At 41.9% G+C, this 19,732-nt stretch overlaps 1 protein-coding gene across 1 annotated transcript in view; it reads left to right on the forward strand.

Moving 5' to 3' along the window:
- The window catches only part of STYXL1 (serine/threonine/tyrosine interacting like 1), a 36,675-nt gene extending 18,888 nt beyond the window's left edge, over window positions 1-17,787 (forward strand). Inside the window, exons 5-9 of the mRNA XM_073665436.1 lie at window positions 1,613-1,746; window positions 4,653-4,798; window positions 6,781-6,872; window positions 14,875-14,987; window positions 16,224-17,787. Coding sequence (XP_073521537.1) covers window positions 1,613-1,746; window positions 4,653-4,798; window positions 6,781-6,872; window positions 14,875-14,987; window positions 16,224-16,355 — 617 coding nt within the window. The 3' untranslated portion in view covers window positions 16,356-17,787. The remainder of the gene's footprint in view (window positions 1-1,612; window positions 1,747-4,652; window positions 4,799-6,780; window positions 6,873-14,874; window positions 14,988-16,223) is intronic.
- Window positions 17,788-19,732: the final 1,945 nt, after the last annotated feature.

Here is a 19,732-nt window from a genome sequence, read left to right on the forward strand (position 1 = left end):
GATTTCAGCTCAGCTCAAAGATTTTCAATGGGATTGAGGTCAGGATTCATTGCTGGCCATTTTAAAACAGTCCATTTTTTCTTTTTCAACCATTCCTGTGTACTTTTGGATGTGTGCTTTGGGTCATTGTCTTGCTGGAGGACCCATGATCTTTGACTCAAACCAAGTTTTCTTACACTGGGTAGGACATTTCGCTCTAAAATCTCTTGATAATTCTCTGATTTCATGATTCCTGTGATACGGTCAAGGCGTCCAGTATCGGATGCAGCAAAGCAACCCCACAGCATTATGGATCCTCTTCCATGCTTAACTGTTGGTAAGGTGTTCTTTTGTCTATAAGTTCATTGTTCTGTCTGTAAACAAACTGTTGCTTTGCATTGCCAAAAAGCTCTATTTTTGTTTCATCTGTCCACAGAACATTTTCCCAGAAGGATTGTGGTTTGTCAAGGTACTGTTGGGCAAAGATAAGTCATTCCTTTTTATGTCTTTACCTGAGCAATGGTTTCTTCCTATGACTTCGCCCATAAAGCTCTGCTTGGTTTAATGGGCCGCGTATGGTACTTGTTGAAACCATGACCCCAGTCTGTTCCAGGTTGGCCTTCAGGTCTTTGGATGTTTGACGTGGTGTTTTTTTCCACCATTCGCACCAACCTTTGAAGACATCTCTTGTCAATTTTCCTCTTTCCCCCACGTCCAAGGAGGTTCTTGACGGTTCCATGCTTGGCAAACTTCTTAATAACATTGCGTACTGTTGAAACTGGGATACCAAGGTCTTTGGAGATGACCTTATACTCTTTGGAAGTCTTGTGTTTGCTAATAATAGCATTTCTGATGTCCTCAGACATCTCCTTTGTCTTCACCATTGTGAAAAAGGAACAGGGCCTACCATGTGGCTTTTTAAAACACTGAAGTCATCATTCATTGGCTAATTCATGTCACATGGGCTTCGACAATTAATCACAGGTGAATCTCTTTTGTGATTTACCAGGCGAGTCAAAATGTGTTTCCATACTAAATTAATGTAATGGACACCAGTGACACACCAAGCTTTAGGTTTTTCTATTTTTCCCTCCCATTTTTTTTGTTTTAAATTATTGTTCATCATTTGCACTTTTGTATTTAACACAAGAGCTCTATACAAAAAAACTGTTTCACTTGATTCTTTTTTTTTCAGGAGATATTCCATATTATTTATTTTACTCACTTATATAGCACCATTAATTCCACAGCGCTTTACAGACATGATCATCACTGTCACCAATGGGGCTCACAATCTACATTCCCCATCAGTAGGTCTTTGGAGTGTGGGAGAAAACCGGAGAACCCGTAGGAAACCCACACAAACACAGGGAGAACATACAAACTCCTTGCAGATGTTGTCCTTGGTGGGATTTGAACCCAGGACCCCAGCACTGCACGGCTGCAGTGCTAACCACTCAGCCACCGTGCTGCCCATATTATGTACTTCTTCATGGGTGCCAATTACGATGAGCAGGACTGTACACCAGCCTCATCAGGTCTAAGAAATCTATTAAATAATGTATGCCATTTGTATTTTGAAATCTGGTAACTGATCCGCTGTCAGTATTTTACCAATGAAATCTCTTCTCAGGTCCAGCTATACAATGTGCCAAGGTCATGTCACAAGTTACTCATCTCCCAGTGTTGGTGCTGAAAGGTGGATATGAGAAATTTTCTGGCTATTACCATTTCTTCCGGTCTCAGAAAGTGTTCTGGATGCCACAGGTAATTGCTTTTTAGTGGTAGGCACAACCTTATTTTTAAAAGGTGTTGCCCAATTTGACTGAATCATTAGGTGGGCATACACAGGACTATGGATGGCAAAACCTGACAATTTTGTCAGAATCAGAAAAAAAATTACCGTATATACTCGAGTATAAGCCGACCCGAATATAGGCTGAGACACCTAATTTTACCACAAAAAACTGGGAAAACTTATTGATTCGAGTATGAGCCGAGGGGGAGAAGTGCAGCAGCTACTGGTAAATTTCCCCATCCTGGTAAGCATTGCCCACTCATCACCAATCATGGTATGCATGGCCCCCTCATCCCCAATCCTGGTATGCATGGCCCCCTCATCCTCAATCCTGGTATGCATGGCCCCCTCATTCCCAATCCTGTTATGCATGGCCCCCCCATCCCCAATCCTGTTATGCATGGCCCCCCCATCCCCAATCCTGGTATGCATGGCCCCCTCGTCCCCAATCCTGGTGTACATGGCCCCCTCGTCCTCAATCCTGGTATGCATGGCCCCCCTATCCTGGTATACATGGCCCCCCATCACTGCACACATGAAAAAAATAAACACTTCTATTCACCTTCCTTCCCTCTGCTCCAGCGCTGCCATGCGCACTCAGACTCTGAGGTGAGCTTCCGGGACTATGGGCGTGGAGAGGAGTGAATATTCATTTTCTTTAATAGTGCGCAGTGTCAGCAGTGGCCGAAGCTCCTGCTGTGTCTCATCGATCCTATGTGCCCGCTGCTAAAGAGAATGAATGAATATTCACTCTTCTCCACGCCCATGGGAGTGGAGAAGAGTGAATATTCATACTCTCTAATAGCGGGCACAGAGGATCGCTGATCCACTGCTGACACTGCGCACTATTAAAGAAAATTAATATTCACTCTTCTCCACTCCCATGGGCGTGGAGAAGAGTGAATATTCATTTCCCTTTAGTAGCGGGCACACGTGGCAACTGCAGCGGCCGGCTACTGCATGTGCCCCGCTCTTCCGCAGCTGCAAATCCCCCCCCACAGCCGGTGTATATGTGTGTACAGTACAGACCAAAAGTTTGGACACACCTTCTCATTTAAAGATTTTTCTGTATTTTCTTGACTATGAAAATTGTACATTCACACTGAAGGCATCAAAACTATGAATTAACACATGTGGAATTATATACTTAATATGTCTTATATTCTAGGTTCTTCAAAGTAGCCACATTTTGCTTTGACGACTGCTTTACACACTCTTAGCATTCTCTTGATGAGCTTCAAGAGGTAGTCACCGGAAATGGTCTTCCAACAATCTTGAAGGAGTTCCCAGAGATGCTTAGCACTTGTTGGTCCTTTTGCCTTCACTCTGCGGTCCAGCTCACCCCAAACCATCTCGATTGGGTTCACGTCTGGTGACTGTGTAGGCCACATCATCTGGCGTAGCACCCCATCACTCTCCCTCTTGGTCAAATAGCCCTTACACAGCCTGGAGGTGTGTTTGGGGTCATTGTCCTGTTGAAAAATAAATGATGGTCCAACTAAACACAAACCGGATGGAATAGCATGCCGCTGCAAGATGCTGTGCTAGCCATGCTGGTTCAGTATGCCTTCAATTTTGAATAAATCCCCAACAGTGTCACCAGCAAAACACCCCCACACCGTCACACCTCCTCCTCCATGCTTCACGGTGGGAACCAGGCATGTAGAGTCCATCCGTTCACCTTTTCTGCATCGCGCAAAGACACGGTGGTTGGAACCAAAGATCTCAAATTTGGACTCATCAGACCAAAGCACAGATTTCCACTGGTCTAATGTCCATTCCTTGTGTTCTTTAGCCCAAACAAGTCTCTTCTGCTTGTTGCCTGTCCTTAGCAGTGGTTTCCTAGCAGCTATTTTACCATGAAGGCCTGCTGCACAAAGTCTCCTCTTAACAGTTGTTGTAGAGATGTGTCTGCTGCTAGAACTCTGTGTGGCATTGACCTGGTCTCTAATCTGAGCTTCTGTTAACCTGCGAATTCTGAGGCTGGTGACTCGGATAAACTTATCCTCAGAAGCAGAGGTGACTCTTGGTCTTCCTTTCCTGGGGCGGTCCTCATGTGAGCCAGTTTCTTTGTAGTGCTTGATGGTTATTGCAACTGCACTTGGGGACACATTCAAAGTTTGTCCAATTTTTCGGACTGACTGACCTTCATTTCTTAACGTAATGATGGCCACTCGTTTTTCTTTACTTAGCTGCTTTTTTCTTGCCATAATATAAATTCTAACAGTCTATTCAGTAGGACTATCAGCTGTGTATCCACCTGACTTCTGCACAACACAACTGATGGTTCCAACCCCATTTATAAGGCAAGAAATCCCACTTATTAAACCTGACAGGGCACACCTGTGAAGTGAAAACCATTTCCGGTGACTACCTCTTGAAGCTCATCAAGAGAATGCCAAGAGTGTGCAAAGCAGTCATCAAAGCAAAAGGTGGCTACTTTGAAGAACCTAGAATATAAGACATATTTTCAGTTGTTTCACACTTTTTTGTTAAGTATATAATTCCACATGTGTTAATTCATAGTTTTGATGCCTTCAGTGAATGTACAATTTTCATAGTCATGAAAATACAGAAAAATCTTTAAATGAGAAGGTGTGTCCAAACTTTTGGTCTGTACTGTATATATATAAAAAATGTAATGAAACAATATTGTTTTTATTTCCTGGTGATTAGAAGGTTTCACTGATGAACAGCTCATCCATGCTCAGGATTTGTCAGTTTAGGGACACAGTGCCCTATATTTTATTAATATGTGAGTAGCCGGGACCTAATGGATGGGATGGAAAGCTTCATATAGGAACGCTGCTAAACTCTGCATAGCTTCTAGAATTCTCTTAGGTAATTGATATTATATTGTTTGTATTTTCTACAGGAAATTGATGAATTTCAGGCTTACCCCATTGAAATCATACCAGGTTTGTTATACATGGGTAATCTACGACAAGCAAATGACAGACACGTACAAAAGGATCTGAAGATCAAATCTCACGTTAACGTCTCACTAGAGTCTACAAATCTGTAAGTAATAACAGGAAATGAGAGCGCTGAGAGACAGCTAACAGGATGGCTTCATTGTCTGTGTCTTCTGGTGATCGGCAAGGGCACCCCAACCTACCCAAAACCTAAGCCACTCCCCTATAAAATGGACAGGGGGTGAAATGATGGCCAAGGCTTGCTGAGGACCCCCCATGCCTGCCATAATAGTGTACCATTGAAGTCCGGCCTGTGGGTGGACTTCATAGAAGACCGCGATTTTTACTATACACAGCAGTGCTGTAGTATTGCTGGGTTTAGTACAAGTGACCATCCGATCGTATGTTAAGGTCCCCTAAGGGGACTAACAAATAAGGATAGAAAGAAAAATCAATCTATCAAAATATAAAGTTAATTACCCGTTTATTAGTTTTTCTTCATAATGTAATTCTTTTAAGAAGGCTTCTTAACCCTTAAGCCTCAATTCATTGAGACTGGTATTTTGCACACCAGTTTTAAAGAAGGCACCATTGGCGTAAGATGTGACTAATTCGTAAAGAGGCGCATACCACTTAATGAATTAGGCGCACCCTACATCCGGCGTGCACCTCCACCAGAAATGTTTACGCCAGTCAGAGACTGCAGAGAATTTCTGGTGTGAGTTATGCCACTAAAGTGGTGTAACTTTTTAATTTTCTGGTTTCTGCGCCACTAATTAACTGTATTTTCACCACGCAGGAACATAACCTAACACAGTGGATTTCCATCCTAAACTGGACACAATCAGCTTTATTATCATACATGCAGCAAAGCAAGTCCATGACAGTACAAAAATAAATCCTTGGTCGTATGCCCGCTAACTAAAGAAATGGCATCTTTTGCGACCAGAGGCCACTGATCCAAGTGCCTAGTACCTCAAAGCAGAAAATTCCATCCTTACCAAACAGCATGGTGGTGGCTTGCACAGCGATTGTAACAGCTTATCCTTATGAGTAGGGGCAATTAATATAGCTTATTTAACCCCTTCTTGACAAGTGACGTACAGTATATGGACATTACATTTTAGAGCTAATTCCTCTCCCACAGAACCAGCACCCACATGTATCTTCAAGCAATTCAGGCTATTCCTGATTGTGGTTGCTTAACCCCTTAGATGCCACAGTCCGTATCGATTGTAGCATTTAATTGGATAATCAAAGGGAAGGGGAATCCTGGCACTCTTTTGCAACCCACCCCGCACATAACGTTGTTGAGGGGTCCCAATGAGAAGTCATGGCAGCTGGGTGCCTACTGAAGGCTTCTGTGTCTGAACAGTTTGAGCTCTTGTAAAGCACTGCAACAAAATTTACAATCATGAGACTAGTAAAAAAAAAAGAAGAAAATACTGAAAATAATTTTTAATAGATTAAAACATTATTTTTTCCAATTATCTAAATGAAAATAAACATATCTGGTTTTGCTGCATCTGTAAAAGTTTGTACTTTGGAAATAAACATGTCAGATTTGACATGTTTCATTCACTTTTCCCTCCCCTTCAAAAATGGAGTCAATTATCAAAATGTTGCTTGTACCCACTAAATGGTACCAAAAAGACTGCAGCATGTCCCTAATAAACAAGCCCTCCCTCACTTGGCTCCATTGATGGAAAAATATAAATGTTACAGGTCTCAGAATTTCTTGAACCAAACTTTTTTTTTTTTTAAGGCAATAAAACATAAAAAACTCTATACATTTGGTGTTACCATAATTATACAGACGTGAAAAATAACATTTATTTGTGTATTAAAGAACAACTTGCTTGCAAAACACAAGCTTGTATATAGCAATAAGTTATGGCACTTGGAAGAAAGTGTTAAAAAAAATTAAAGATGGCCGATGAGAAAAGAGCCCCGCACCCTGCTAGGGCATTAGGCAGCCCACACCCTGGACTTTCCTGGATGGAGTCTTCTCTGCTTTCTCCACTTCAGCTCGAATCATTTTCACATTTGTCTTTGTTTCGACATTAGCTTTAACCTTGTATTTTTCAGTTTGCTGCCAAGTGAAGTATTACTGCTTCCAGAGCCAGATTCATGCGACTCAGACCTTCTCCAATTGTTTCCAAGTGCTTGTCAATTTATAGGTAAATATGACTGTAAATCTAGAAATAGCAATGAAGTATGTTGATGCTGTCTCCTTTTTTTTCTAAAGATGCCCAATACGCTTACGTTAGCTGTTTGCTTGACTGCTATTCTCTTGGACTCATTTATACACATGCATGTGTTTTCAATTGGTAGAAGAGAATAGGCTATTACCAGACAGCGTATGCAGAAATAAAAGATCAGTGGCGGGTGGGACAGGTTAGTTGGCTGATCCTGCCGAAATTTGCCATTTTATCCAACTTATAACTAATGTTTAGGGGCGCCTTTTAAAGTATCACTCTAGGTTTTATTTTTTAATTTCACCCCTGGTTAGGTATCAGTTATGTATGTTCCCTGTGTTTAGTAAAATACATATCGATCGCACTGCTCCAGGCCTCTTCTTCACCACGTGACCGGTGTGTTGACTGGCCGGATTATTTCAGTGTTTGCTGACTCAATATAAGTCTATGAGATTCAGAACGAGCCTCTCATAGACTTGCACTAAGGTTAGAGTCACATGACAGTATAAAAAATCCTTCAGAGTCTCATCCAGAAACGTGGGACAACTATTTTCTGACTTGTCATCAGTGTGCTGTCTTTTTTTCACAGCAGCAGCTATTAATCATTTACAAGACCATTTATAGTTTCCTATCTTACAGAATTGCAATGTATAGGTAAAAATTGGATCCTATATGGCATCTGATTATTTTTGCGCACTCATAGACTTGAATGGCCGAATCTCATCTGATTTACAGAAGAAACTCGTGCATGATGTGATTTTTTTTTTTCACATGCAGATTTGAAAAAAAATCGCTCATCTGCATTACCCTATTAGATAATATTCACGGATAGCACTCGAACTGAAAATATAGTCATGTGAACGAGCCCTAAGGCCTCTTTCAGACGTCAGTGTTTCGAGTACGTGTGATGTCCATTTCCACATGTACTGGAGACACTGACACATGGAGACCCATTCAGATTTATGGGTCTGTGCACATGTCAGTATGTTTCCACAGACTGTGTGTCCATGGGCAAAACATGCTGACATGTCTGTTTTTTACCCGCTGCACAGGCCGCAAAACATCTCACACTGATGACACACGGATGACATCTGTGTGACACGTGCCAGCGCATGGGAATCAGCGTACTGTTAGCGCTGTTCCCAAGCGCCAGGTGCTGAACGCTACCCTCATCATTGTCCCCTGATGGCGCTGCGATCAGCACCCACAGAGACAATGATGAGAGTAGTATTCTGCTCCTGCTGTCTCCAACTGTAATAATAGAATAAAATAAAAAATCCTTATACTCACCTTTCCTAAGTGTCCCCCGCTGTAATCCATGCGACCACTCATGCCAAGGATCCGGGTAGAATGACACACTGCAGCAAGCGGGCCCCGGAGCTGCGCTCAGTGAGTGACAAGACAATGCTCACTGAGCGCAGCTCCAGGGCCCGTTCGCTGCAGCACATCATTCTCCCCTGCTCCTCGGCATTAGTGGTCACATGGATTACAGCGGGGGACACTTTGGATAGGTGAGTTTAAAGATTTTTTATTTTATTCTTAGTTTTACAGTTGGAGACAGCGGGAGCCGACTACAACTCTCATCACTGTCCCCTGCTGGTGCTGATTGCAGCGCCAGCAGTGGACAATGATGAGGGCAGCGTTCAGCACACGGTGCTTGGGAACAGCGCTAACTGTACAGATGATTCCCAAGCACCGGTACGTGTGATCCTGATGTGGCATATGGTTGTCACACGGTTGTCACACGGTTGCCACACGGACACGGATATCTCCAGTACGGGTTTTTCCAGTACCGGAAACATCAGGACGTGTGAAACTCGTCTAAGAGAGATAATAAATATTAGCAGGGACTTCCGGCCAGTCACAGCTGCGGCCCCAAGATGGCAAAACAGGAACAGAGTGGTGCCAGAAAGAGTAGAAGACTGTGACCGGTAAGCATTTTACTATACACTGAGAACATACATTACTGATACCTATGGTGGTGATATTAAAAAAAAAAATACCGGGGATGGTACTTTAAGGAAGAAAAACTATAAGACCAAACAATTTAAACAGATTTAACAGATTTAATTCAGATTTCTATTTTGAGACGCTTGGCTTATGGAAGCCTATGGGAACATCACTATATAGATATATATACTGTTCTGCGCTGTGAACTGCTATTCTACAGCTGTCCTTTTCCCACTATTGACATAACTAACAGACTAAGGCCACGTGCACACGTTCAGTATTTGGTCAGTATTTTACATCAGTATTTGTAAGCCAAAACCAGGAGTGGGTGATAAATACAGAAGTGGTGACGTTTCTATTATACTTTTCCTCTGATTGTTCCACTCCTGGTTTTGGCTTACACATACTGAGGTAAAAAACTCACCAAATACTGAGGTGTAAAAGTGGCCTAATCCAGGCTCTGTGAACAAATTCTGAGTTCAACTACTGCAATTCTTTACTAACTGGTTTTCCATTAAAGAAAATGTCTTGTGTATTTTATTTAATTTATTAACTGAATAACCAATTAGTCTGTAGAAGACAAATCATGTGTTTTTTCTGTTTTTTAATGGTTGTAGCTGTTTGTTTTTGTTTTTTTTTTTAATTTTGAAAACCTTCCCAGAAGAAGTCATAGTAAGGTATATGCACACGATGTGTTTTAGACGTATGCGAATCTGACAAGTTTATTGGGAGGAAGACTTTTTAGGACGTGCCATTGTCTTTTTGGACATTTCCTGAGTAATTTTTGCAACGTCTTTGTCTCACTTTATTTTTTTTACTTGTATTGTATAAACCAGCGTGCAGCTTCTAAGAGGCCGATACCTGAAGAATAATCAGGCCACTTCTTTTAACCACTTCACATCTTTGGAAACCTGTAGCAGTTAGAATAAGCTCAAAAGACTGAATATATGCACAACAAGCTGTTTTTAAATTGCAGTGCTTATATTCATTCTTTTGAGCATTTCTTTAGTGCTTTTCAGGCGGATTTTGGAGCGTACCTGCCTGAATAAAACATTGTGTGCACATACCCATAGCTTGATTGCTCTCTTGGGGAGAAACAAAATAATAATAAAGCTTTCGAGACTATAAGGTCTCTTCATCAGCAGATGCAGATCAGTAGTCACGACAGCTTGCTTTGTAACATCACTTATTTTACCTTTTAATAGCTAACAAAAGTATCATAACTACCGGATTATTATTTTGTTTCTCCCACTGAGAGTAATCAATCATTTTTCAGCTGGCTAACACGCTATCAGAAACCTGTTTTTTCTCATATCCATAGAGACGCTTACTCTCCTGATGTATTTTTTGTATAGCAGTAGGGTGTATGTACTTACTGACAGCTGAAATGAATAGGAATCAATTGACAGAATGTCTCCAGAAAGTGATGGAATACAACCCATTACTACATGCACCAGGGAATAATAGGGGAAATGCATACCGAACATCACAGTATATGTGTATAGTTTTAATAGAACCTGTTATCAGGTTCCTTTGTTCAAAACCAACGCCACCTAATTTGTATAGAATAAAATTTGCCCTTTACCGGCTTGTCTTTCGCCCCTTCCTCCTAAGCCACCATACTTTTTAAAGTGAATCTATCATCAGTTTTCACAATGCAATCCTCATATAATATCAAATACATCTCTTAGACCTGATGAGTCTGGTATACACTTTGTGCAGAATTATTAGGCAAGTTGTATTTTAGAGGATTATTTTTATTATTGATCAACAACTATGTTCTCGATCAACCCAAAAGACTTATAAATATCCAAGCTTAATATTTTTGGAAGTTGGAGTGTTTTTTTTTTAGATTTGGCTATCTTAGGAGGATATCTGTTTGTGCAGGTAACTATTACTGTGCAGAATTATTAGGCAACTTAATAAAAAACAAATATAATCCCATCTCACTTGTTTATTTTCACCAGGTAAACCAATATAAGTGCACAACATTTAGAAATAAACATTTCTGACATGCAAAAACAAAAACCAAAACAATTAGTGATCAATATAGCCACCTTTCTTTATGATGACACTCAACAGCCTTCCATCCATAGATTCTGTCAGTTGCTTGAACTGTTTTCGATCAACATTGCGTGCAGCAGCCACCACAGCCTCCCAGACACTGTTCCAAGAGGTGTACTGTTTTCCCTCCCTGTAGATCTCACATTTTATGATGGACCACAGGCTCTCTATGGGGTTCAGATCAGGTGAACAAGGGGGCCATGTCATTATTTTTTCTTCTTTTAGACCTTTACTGGCCAGCCACGCTGTGGAGTAGTTGGATGCATGTGATGGAGCATTGTCCTGCATGAAAATCATGTTTTTCTTGAATGATACCGACTTCTTCCTGTACCACTGCTTGAAGAAGTTGTCTTCCAGAAACTGGCAGTAGGTCTGGGAGTTGAACTTCACTCCATCCTCAACCCGAAAAGGCCCCACAAGTTCATCTTTGATGATACCAACCCATACCAGTACCCCACCTCCACCTTGCTGGCGTCTGAGTCGGAGTGGAGCTCTCTGCCCTTTACTGATCCAGCCTCTGGCCCATCAAGAGTCGCTCTCATTTCATCAGTCCATAAAACCTTTGAAAAATCAGTCTTAAGATATTTCTTGGCCCATTCTTGACGTTTTATCTTATGTTTCTTGTTCAAAGGTGGTGGTTTTTCAGCCTTCCTTACCTTGGCCATGTCCCTGAGTATCGCACACCTTGTGCTTTTTGATACTCCAGTAACGTTGCAGCGCTGAAATATGGCAAAACTGGTGGCGAATGGCATCTTGGCAGCTTCACGCTTAATTTTCCTCAATTCATGGGCAGTTATTTTGCGCCTTTTTTGGCCAACACGCTTCTTGCGACCCTGTTGGCTATTTGCCATGAAACACTTGATTGTTCGATGATCACACTTCAAAAGTTTGGAAATTTCAAGACTGCTGCATCCCTCTGCAAGACATCTCACAATTTTGGACTTTTCAGAGCCTGTCAAATCTCTCTTCTGACCCATTTTGCCAAAGGAAAGGAAGTTGCCTAATAATTAAGCACACCTTATATAGGGCGTTGATGTCATTAGTCAACACCCCTCCTCATTACGGAGATGCACATCACCAGATTTACTTAATTGGTAGTTGGCTCTCAAGCCTATGCAGCTTGGAGTAGGACAACATGTATAAAAAATATCATGTGATCAAAATACTCATTTGCCTTATAATTCTGCACAAAATTTCAGCTGAGCCCCTGCACCACCGAACACCTCATCCTACCAGCTTGGGGTCAGCAGCCATCTCCTGCCTCCGCAGCATCTCCTGCTTCCGCCAGCAGTGACCCTGCCACCTGGGACCCCACTACGCCAACATATTCCGCAGTGCTTTACAATTCATACAATTTACATACATTATCTGCACTGTCCCCATTGGGGCTCACAATCTAGATTCCCTACCAGTATGTCTTTAGAGTGTGGGAGGAAACCCATGCAATCATGAGGAGGACATACAAACTCCTTGCAGATGTTGTCCTTGGTGGGATTTGAACCCAGGACTCCAGCGCTGCATGGCTGCAGTACTAACCACTGAGGCACCGTGATGCCCTAATATATACTATAGCTAAATAGTTAGCCTTCCTAGAGCGAAGGGCCCGGACACGGACAAGACCTCATACTCTTATTACCTGCCACATCATAATATGTAAGTACTTTACTAACATCATTTCTTAGACAGCACTATCCCCCCCACTAGGGGCGCCATACGTGGCTAATCTTATATTGGTATTCACTTGCATTGTTCAAGAAGGTTTTTACACATACAGGTGCATCTCACTAAATTAGAATATCATCAAAAAGTTAATTTATTTCAGTTCTTCAATACAAAAAGTGAAACTCCTATATTATATAGAGTCATTACAAACAGAGTGATCTATTTCAAGTATTTATTTATGTTAAAGTTGATGATTATGGCTTACAGCCAATGAAAAAATAAAAGTCATTATCTCAGTAAATGAGAAAAATTAACAAAAAACACCCGCAAATTCTTCCTAAGCATTTAAAAAGGTCCCTTAGTCTGTTTCAGTAGGCTCAATAATCATGGGGAAGACTGCTGACTTGACAGATGTCCAGAAGGCAGTCATTGACACACTCCACAAGGTCCCAGAGTTCCAATTTTCATTTGGAAATCAAGGTCCCAGAGTCTGGAGGAAGAGTGGAGAGGCCACAATTCAAGCTGCTTGAGGTCTATGGTGAAGTTTCCACAATCAGTGATGGTTTGGGGAGTCATGTCATCTGCTGGTGTAGGTCCACTGTGTTTTATCAAGACCAAAGTCAGCGCAGCCGTCTACCAGGAAATTTTAGAGCTTCATGCTTCCCTCTGCCGACAAGATTTTTGAAGATGGAAATTTCATTCTCCAGCAGGACTTGGCTCCTGTCCACACTGCCAAAAGTACCAATACCTGGTTTAAAAACAACCGTATCACTGTGCTTGATTGGCCAGCAAACTCGCCTGACCTTAACCCCATAGAGAATCTATGGGGTATTGTCAAGAGGAAGATGAGACACCAGACCCAACAATGCAGACGAGCTGAAGGCTGCTATCAAAGCAACCTGGGCTTCCATAACACCTCAGCAGTGCCACAGGCTGATCGCCTCCATGCCACGCCACATTGATGCAGTAATTGATGTAAAAGGAGCCCCGACCAAGTATTGAGTGCATTTACTGAACATACATTTCAGTAGGCCAACATTTTGGATCGTAAAATCATTTTTCAAGCTGTTATAAAGTATTCTAATTTACTGAGATAATGACTTTTGTGTTTTCATTGGCTGTAAGCCAAAATCATCAACATTAACAGAAATAAACACTTGAAATAGACCCCTCTGTTTGTAATGACTCTATATAATATAGGAGTTTCACTTTTTGTATTGAAGAACTGAAATAAATTAACTTTTTGATGTTATTCTAATTTTGTGAGATGCACCTGTATATACTCTCACCTGCATGCTCTACATATCGCACTCTGGATAGTCTTGTCCTGCTCTGGCAGCACACCTAGCTATCTCATCAGCACTTCGCTCTGGGAAGGCTAACTATTTAGCTATATATTAGTCTACAGCATATGTACTTATTCATGTGGTCCTCTATTGGGGTTTTCCCTGACTTATTCTTCATTCCTGTTTTTATTATGTATTTATTACTTTAATAAAAGTTGTATTTTATGAGACTTATATGCACTATGTGGTTTTTGTTTTTGCAGTCTATACATGGGGTGCATCTCTAGTTATGTATATTAATTTCATATTTATATGCTCTTTTCTGTTGGTTCTTCTCTATCCAACTAGCCTGATTGTTGTCTTTGGTGGGATTTGAACCCAGGACCACAACACTGCAAGGCTGCAGTGCTAACCACTGAGCCACCCTGTTATTGTATTGGTTACCCTTCTCTTCTAGAAAAAAATCATGATCTCAGGTTAAGTTCACACATGCAGATGTGCAGCATCTTACAGTTCCAGCATAATGGATGAGCTTTAGAGAAATCTCCTGCCCACAGTGGTTTTTTGTTTTTTTTACGCAGTGTGAACTGACGTGCGGTGCTTTTTTTTAAATCCACAACAATTTTTCTTGTGGGCATGCTGAGTTTTATGTGCTGATTTTCCCCATAGAATTCCTTTAGATGCAAAAAAATCCACAGGTAAAGAATCCATGTTTGTTTTTTGTGCATTTCCACTATGAAAACGAACTGAAAAAACGCATGCAATCTACACATTACTGTATCAATAAAGTACCGTCAAAACCAAACTTTGCAACTTTTGAAAGCAGTTTACACTAGAATTCTGATGTAATCACTATTGTGAATCGGGGCCCAAGTGTTTTTTTTGTTATTATGTGCAGTAAAGCTATTAAGAAACGTTGTCCGTAGTGAATAACCCCTTTAAGCAGAAGAGAAAGTGGTGAATACTGATAGTGCTGCATATGTCATTTTTTTCTGAAAAATACCTTTTCTTTCTTTTCCTAGATTCTCACATGGCAACAAATTGTGCAGTTCTTGTCTTTTCCCAGTTAGGGATCAGTCGCAGTGGTGTTGTGGTAATAGCATATATCATTCATTACAGAAGATGCACACTCCAGGTAATGTGTGGACACTTGTACATTCGGATTACGTAACAAGATTTACCCTTGGTTTATGGACACTCCTTACTATAAGATGCTCCATAGGTTTAGATATCAGAAGATAGAAAAATATATTTCCTACTAATTTAAACTTCTGTGATGACATACATAAGCAGAGGGTCCGTATCACCAGGTGGTAATAAAGTGATCTAGGGAGCTCTGTAGGAAAGTAAAAGTCAGGTTAAGGGCTCGGTCAGAAGTCAATTTTTCTCATACAAGTCCTATCATTGGTTTTCACAGATCGCACTAGTACCTATTATAGTCTATGGGCTGTTCACATGTCCATGCATTCTTGCGAACTGAGTGGTATGCATCAAATCACAGAGATGTGTCCGATACTGATCCGAGTGCTGGATGAAAATTTACACTGTAAGTCTATGGGTCCTTGAAAAAAAATCACACAACACTCGGAGGGTCCCTGAAAAAAGTCAGACAGCACTCGGAAGGTCCCTGAAAAAAAGTCAGACAGCACTCGGAGGGACCCTGAAAAAAATCGGACAGCACTCGGAGGGTCCCTGAAAAAATCAGACAGTATTCGGAGGGTCCCTGAAAAATTCAGACAGCACTCAGATGCCATCTGTGTGCTGTCCGTTTTTCACAGACCGTTTGATAAGAGAAACTTGAATTTTTTTTAATACATACAAAAGAAACTGGTGGAACTCTGATGACAAAAAACGACACTCTGACCAAACTCTGATATAATTCGGATTGTTTTTTTGTGTACAAGAGAAATCACTGGCACCTGAATGAGCCGTACCAGTCAGCTCCTGTTCTCTGCAGCATTCACATTATGCACACCCGTCTCCTACAGGCATGTATATACATATGTATACAGACACCTTTGAGGCAGGCATCCTACACCGATTTTAATCTATAGTTTACCTCCAGGTATAAAGTTTTCTTCTTCCCCATACATCCCAGTTTCCTCGAGGCCTTGCAGTTTCAGGACCTACAGCATGGTACTGTTTTCTAGTAAAATGATGGCCACACTAATGGAAATTAAACATACCCCTATTCCTATAGCAGAATAAATAAAATCACTCCAAACCCCAGTGTGAACCTCGCCTAAGCTGTTTCCAGTAGTGAATAATGTGTTTGGTCATGCATTTGTATAGAACCAGATGTTGCCTTGAATGATGTAGAGAACAGAAAACGACCCGCAGTTTCCTCTAATATGCGTCTTGTTTTTTCCAGGAAGCGTGGAATCACGTTCTCAAGTGCAAAACAAATATGAGGCCAAACAGAGGATTTGTACAGCAGCTGTCCGAATGGGAAAAGATCACTTTAGGACGGCAGCTTACCGATGTATCCGATCCCAAGTTCTAACTTTGAACATTTGTCTTTACGGACAGGGATTGGTTTTCTCCAAATGATCTGTTTCTATGGTTCCATTAGACAATACACTGTACAGATTACATTGTGATCCACATACATTCATTGTGTAGCAGGAAAGAAGACCAATGTATAAATGGGATGGAACATAAAGATCAGCATAATGTAGGGCCAGAGACCCTGAATCCAGCGATGTGTCACTTACTAGGCTGCTTCTGTAGCTTTGATAAAAATCACTGCTTTATCAGCAGGAAATTATCCCTAGAGGACTAATAAACCCGCTGCCATGTGGTCATCCATATTCATGTGCTTTGTATAACCCCGCCCCCATCACTTATTGACCCCGCCCCCATCACTTATTGGCGGCTTTCTGCCTATGCACAGCGTACACAAAAGCTGCTAATCAGTGTTGGGGCGGAGCTATACAGAGCTCAGCATTCAGAGAACTGGAAGATCTGCAGTAGGTAAAATAGGGATTTTATCAAAATGACAGCAAGCAGCCCAGTAAGTGACACTGGAATCAGAGTCTCTGCCCATACATTATGTTGCTCTCAGATGGGATAGCAAAAACTTGGTGACAGATTCCCTTAAAAGAAACTGATGCCATATGGACATCATCAGTATGGCATCTGTTCTTTTATGGATCAATTATTAACATTTTGATTATTTTTTAATTGTAGATGTATAAAAATGGATACTATACATATATCATACAGATGTAAAATATGGACATACGAGTGGCCTATGAATGTAAAAATTATCCCTTTTTATGGATGAAAAATGGCACTTGTCTGAACCTTCACACTTTTGATCTTGCCCAAAATAATGCTGTTTGAAAGTGGTCTTTAGGGTTATGTGCACACTGAATTTTTTTGAAGGCAGTCAAAAACGATGAGATTTCTAGTGGAAATCGCTTCAGAAAATGCTCCTTTTTCAGGTGTTTTTCATTTGATAAAGCGGTTTTGGAAGCATTTTTTTCCTGAAGCGTTAGTGCCTTGTTTGGAGGAGTTCCCATGAGTGGATTCTTCAAAGGAATGACCTGCACTGCCTTTTCTCAAACCAAGCGTTTTCCAAAATCTTCAAGCCGGAAAAAAACGTTCAGATCACTGAAAACATGAACAGCAAAGTGGTTTTACAATCAAAATGAATAAGAAGAGTATTTTGAGCCGTTTTTGAGCAGACTCATTTCAAAAATACTCTGACCCTGAAGCTCCTGATCATTAAGTGGTGTAGACTGGAGTGTCTGACGAGTGGACTGGAGTAAGATTTCTGGTGTAAGGAATGTAACAGCTCATCGTGAATTAAACAATCAAGTGTCGCCAGCTCCGCCAGTAAAACCATATATGCGTTATTTACCTGAAGATTTTCCGCATCACCTTCAAGTCTGTAGGGACTGCGGACATAGTTGCCTGAATTTCTCGATTCCAATAAACTCCCTGCATATCCTATTCTGATCCATTTTTGCACACTGTGCACTTACAGGTCAGTTTTTGCAGCGTGGAGCTGTGACCTCATTTATTGGGAAAGCAGTTACTGATATTGTTAATCTGGCACTCTAGATTGCACTACAAGGCTGTGTTCACACACAGAGTTCATGCTGCGGCTTTTACCCACAAAAGCCCTGTGCTGCTGACATCTTTTTACCATTTATCTGCAGTCACTCTATCTTGCAGGAAACAGCTGGTTCACCTGTAAAACTGTGCGGCCATCACTATCAGGGCGCAGTCAGAACGCTGCATTACTGGCGGGAGGATCGTGAATGCAGCCTGAGGCCACGGCCCCTCTATCAGTATTCGGTCAGTATTTTTTCTCAGGAGTGGGTGATAAATGCAGAATTGGTGACTTGTTTCTATTATACCTTTTCTCTGATTGTTCCTCACCTGGTTTTGGCTTCCACTCCTGAGAAAACATACTGACCAGATAATGATAGTGGGACCGTGGCCTTAAAGGGAATCTGTCAGCAGGTTTTTGCTACCACAACAGACACGTATCATATTTTGCGGAGTATAAGACGCACCCCAAATTTTGGGGTGCAATATAGGAAAAAATGTGTTGTTTTTTTAAATAAAATGGTGTGCCTTATAATCCTTTTTACCTGGGGGCAGCGGTGGTGGAGTGGGGGTCACAGGAGCCAGAGTCACACATACCGGATATTGCCGGCGAAGGTTGCTGCGGCAGGAGTCGGACGATGCTGCAGCCCCGTCCACAGTAGTGTCAGAGCTGGGCTAGTTCAGCGGGGCGATGCTGCTGCCCCATCCTCAGAAGTCGGTGGTGAGTGGAGGAAAGGGTCCTTTCCCGTACATAGCTCTGCGCTGTGCTTCGGTAAAATGGCCGCTGGAGCAGGCACAGATTGAGATCTCAGCGCAGGGCTATGTCAGGACTATGTACAGGATAGAGAACCTCACTGCCGACTTCTGAGGACGGGGCCGCAGCATCGCCACGCTGAACTCACCCAGCTCCCACCGCCTTGACTCACTGACACTTCTGAGGACAGGGCCACAGCAGAAGCCGCCAACCTCCAGTGTCTGGGACCCTGATCCGACCCCGCCCCCAGGTAAAATACCGTAACTTCTCATTATAAGACACACCCCCTTTTTCCTCCCAACTTTGTGGGAAAAAAGTGAGTCTTATAATCCGTAAAATATAAAAAAAATATTTAGCAATTACATGCCTGTAGTGTTTAGGCACATTTTTTTTTTTTACAAAATCCTGGATATCCCCTTTAATTGCAGTAAAACAGCACACAGCCTAATACAAGACACATCGCTGAAATCAGTGTCCAGCCCCTACATCAGACTGCCCTCGGATTACACAGCATAAACCTGCTGACAGATTCCCTTTATTCAGATGTGACATCATTAAGGTATCAAGAAATGGATCCGAAAATCTGCATTTAATGTTGCAGCATTTTTATTTTAATACAGTTGCATTTTATTTTCAGAGCACAGATAAAAGCCATTACTGTGGCGAACCCTAATGCAATACTTGTATCAACCTGCACTAGGTCCAGTATAAAGAGATTCACAACTGAACAGGCCTTTCCTGAGAGAAACCCCCCGGCAGGAGGGAGCAGCGCTGCTGTTAGCGGCCAGAGCGCCACATTCTGCCCTGTATATTCTGCCCTGTACGGTCTGCCCTGTACATTCTGCCCTGTACGGTCTGCCCTGTACATTCTGCCCTGTACGGTCTGCCCTGTACATTCTGCCCTGTACATTCTGCCCTGTACGGTCTGCCCTGTACATTCTGCCCTGTACGGTCTGCCCTGTACATTCTGCCCTGTACGGTCTACGCTGTACGGTCTGCCCTGTACATTCTGCCCTGTATGGTCTGCCCTGTACATTCTGCCCTGTACGGTCTGCCCTGTACATTCT

This window comes from Phyllobates terribilis, unplaced genomic scaffold (assembly GCF_046119375.1).
Source record: "Phyllobates terribilis strain yellow unplaced genomic scaffold, ASM4611937v1 Scaffold_2__4_contigs__length_985480577, whole genome shotgun sequence".
NCBI lineage: Eukaryota > Metazoa > Chordata > Amphibia > Anura > Dendrobatidae > Phyllobates > Phyllobates terribilis.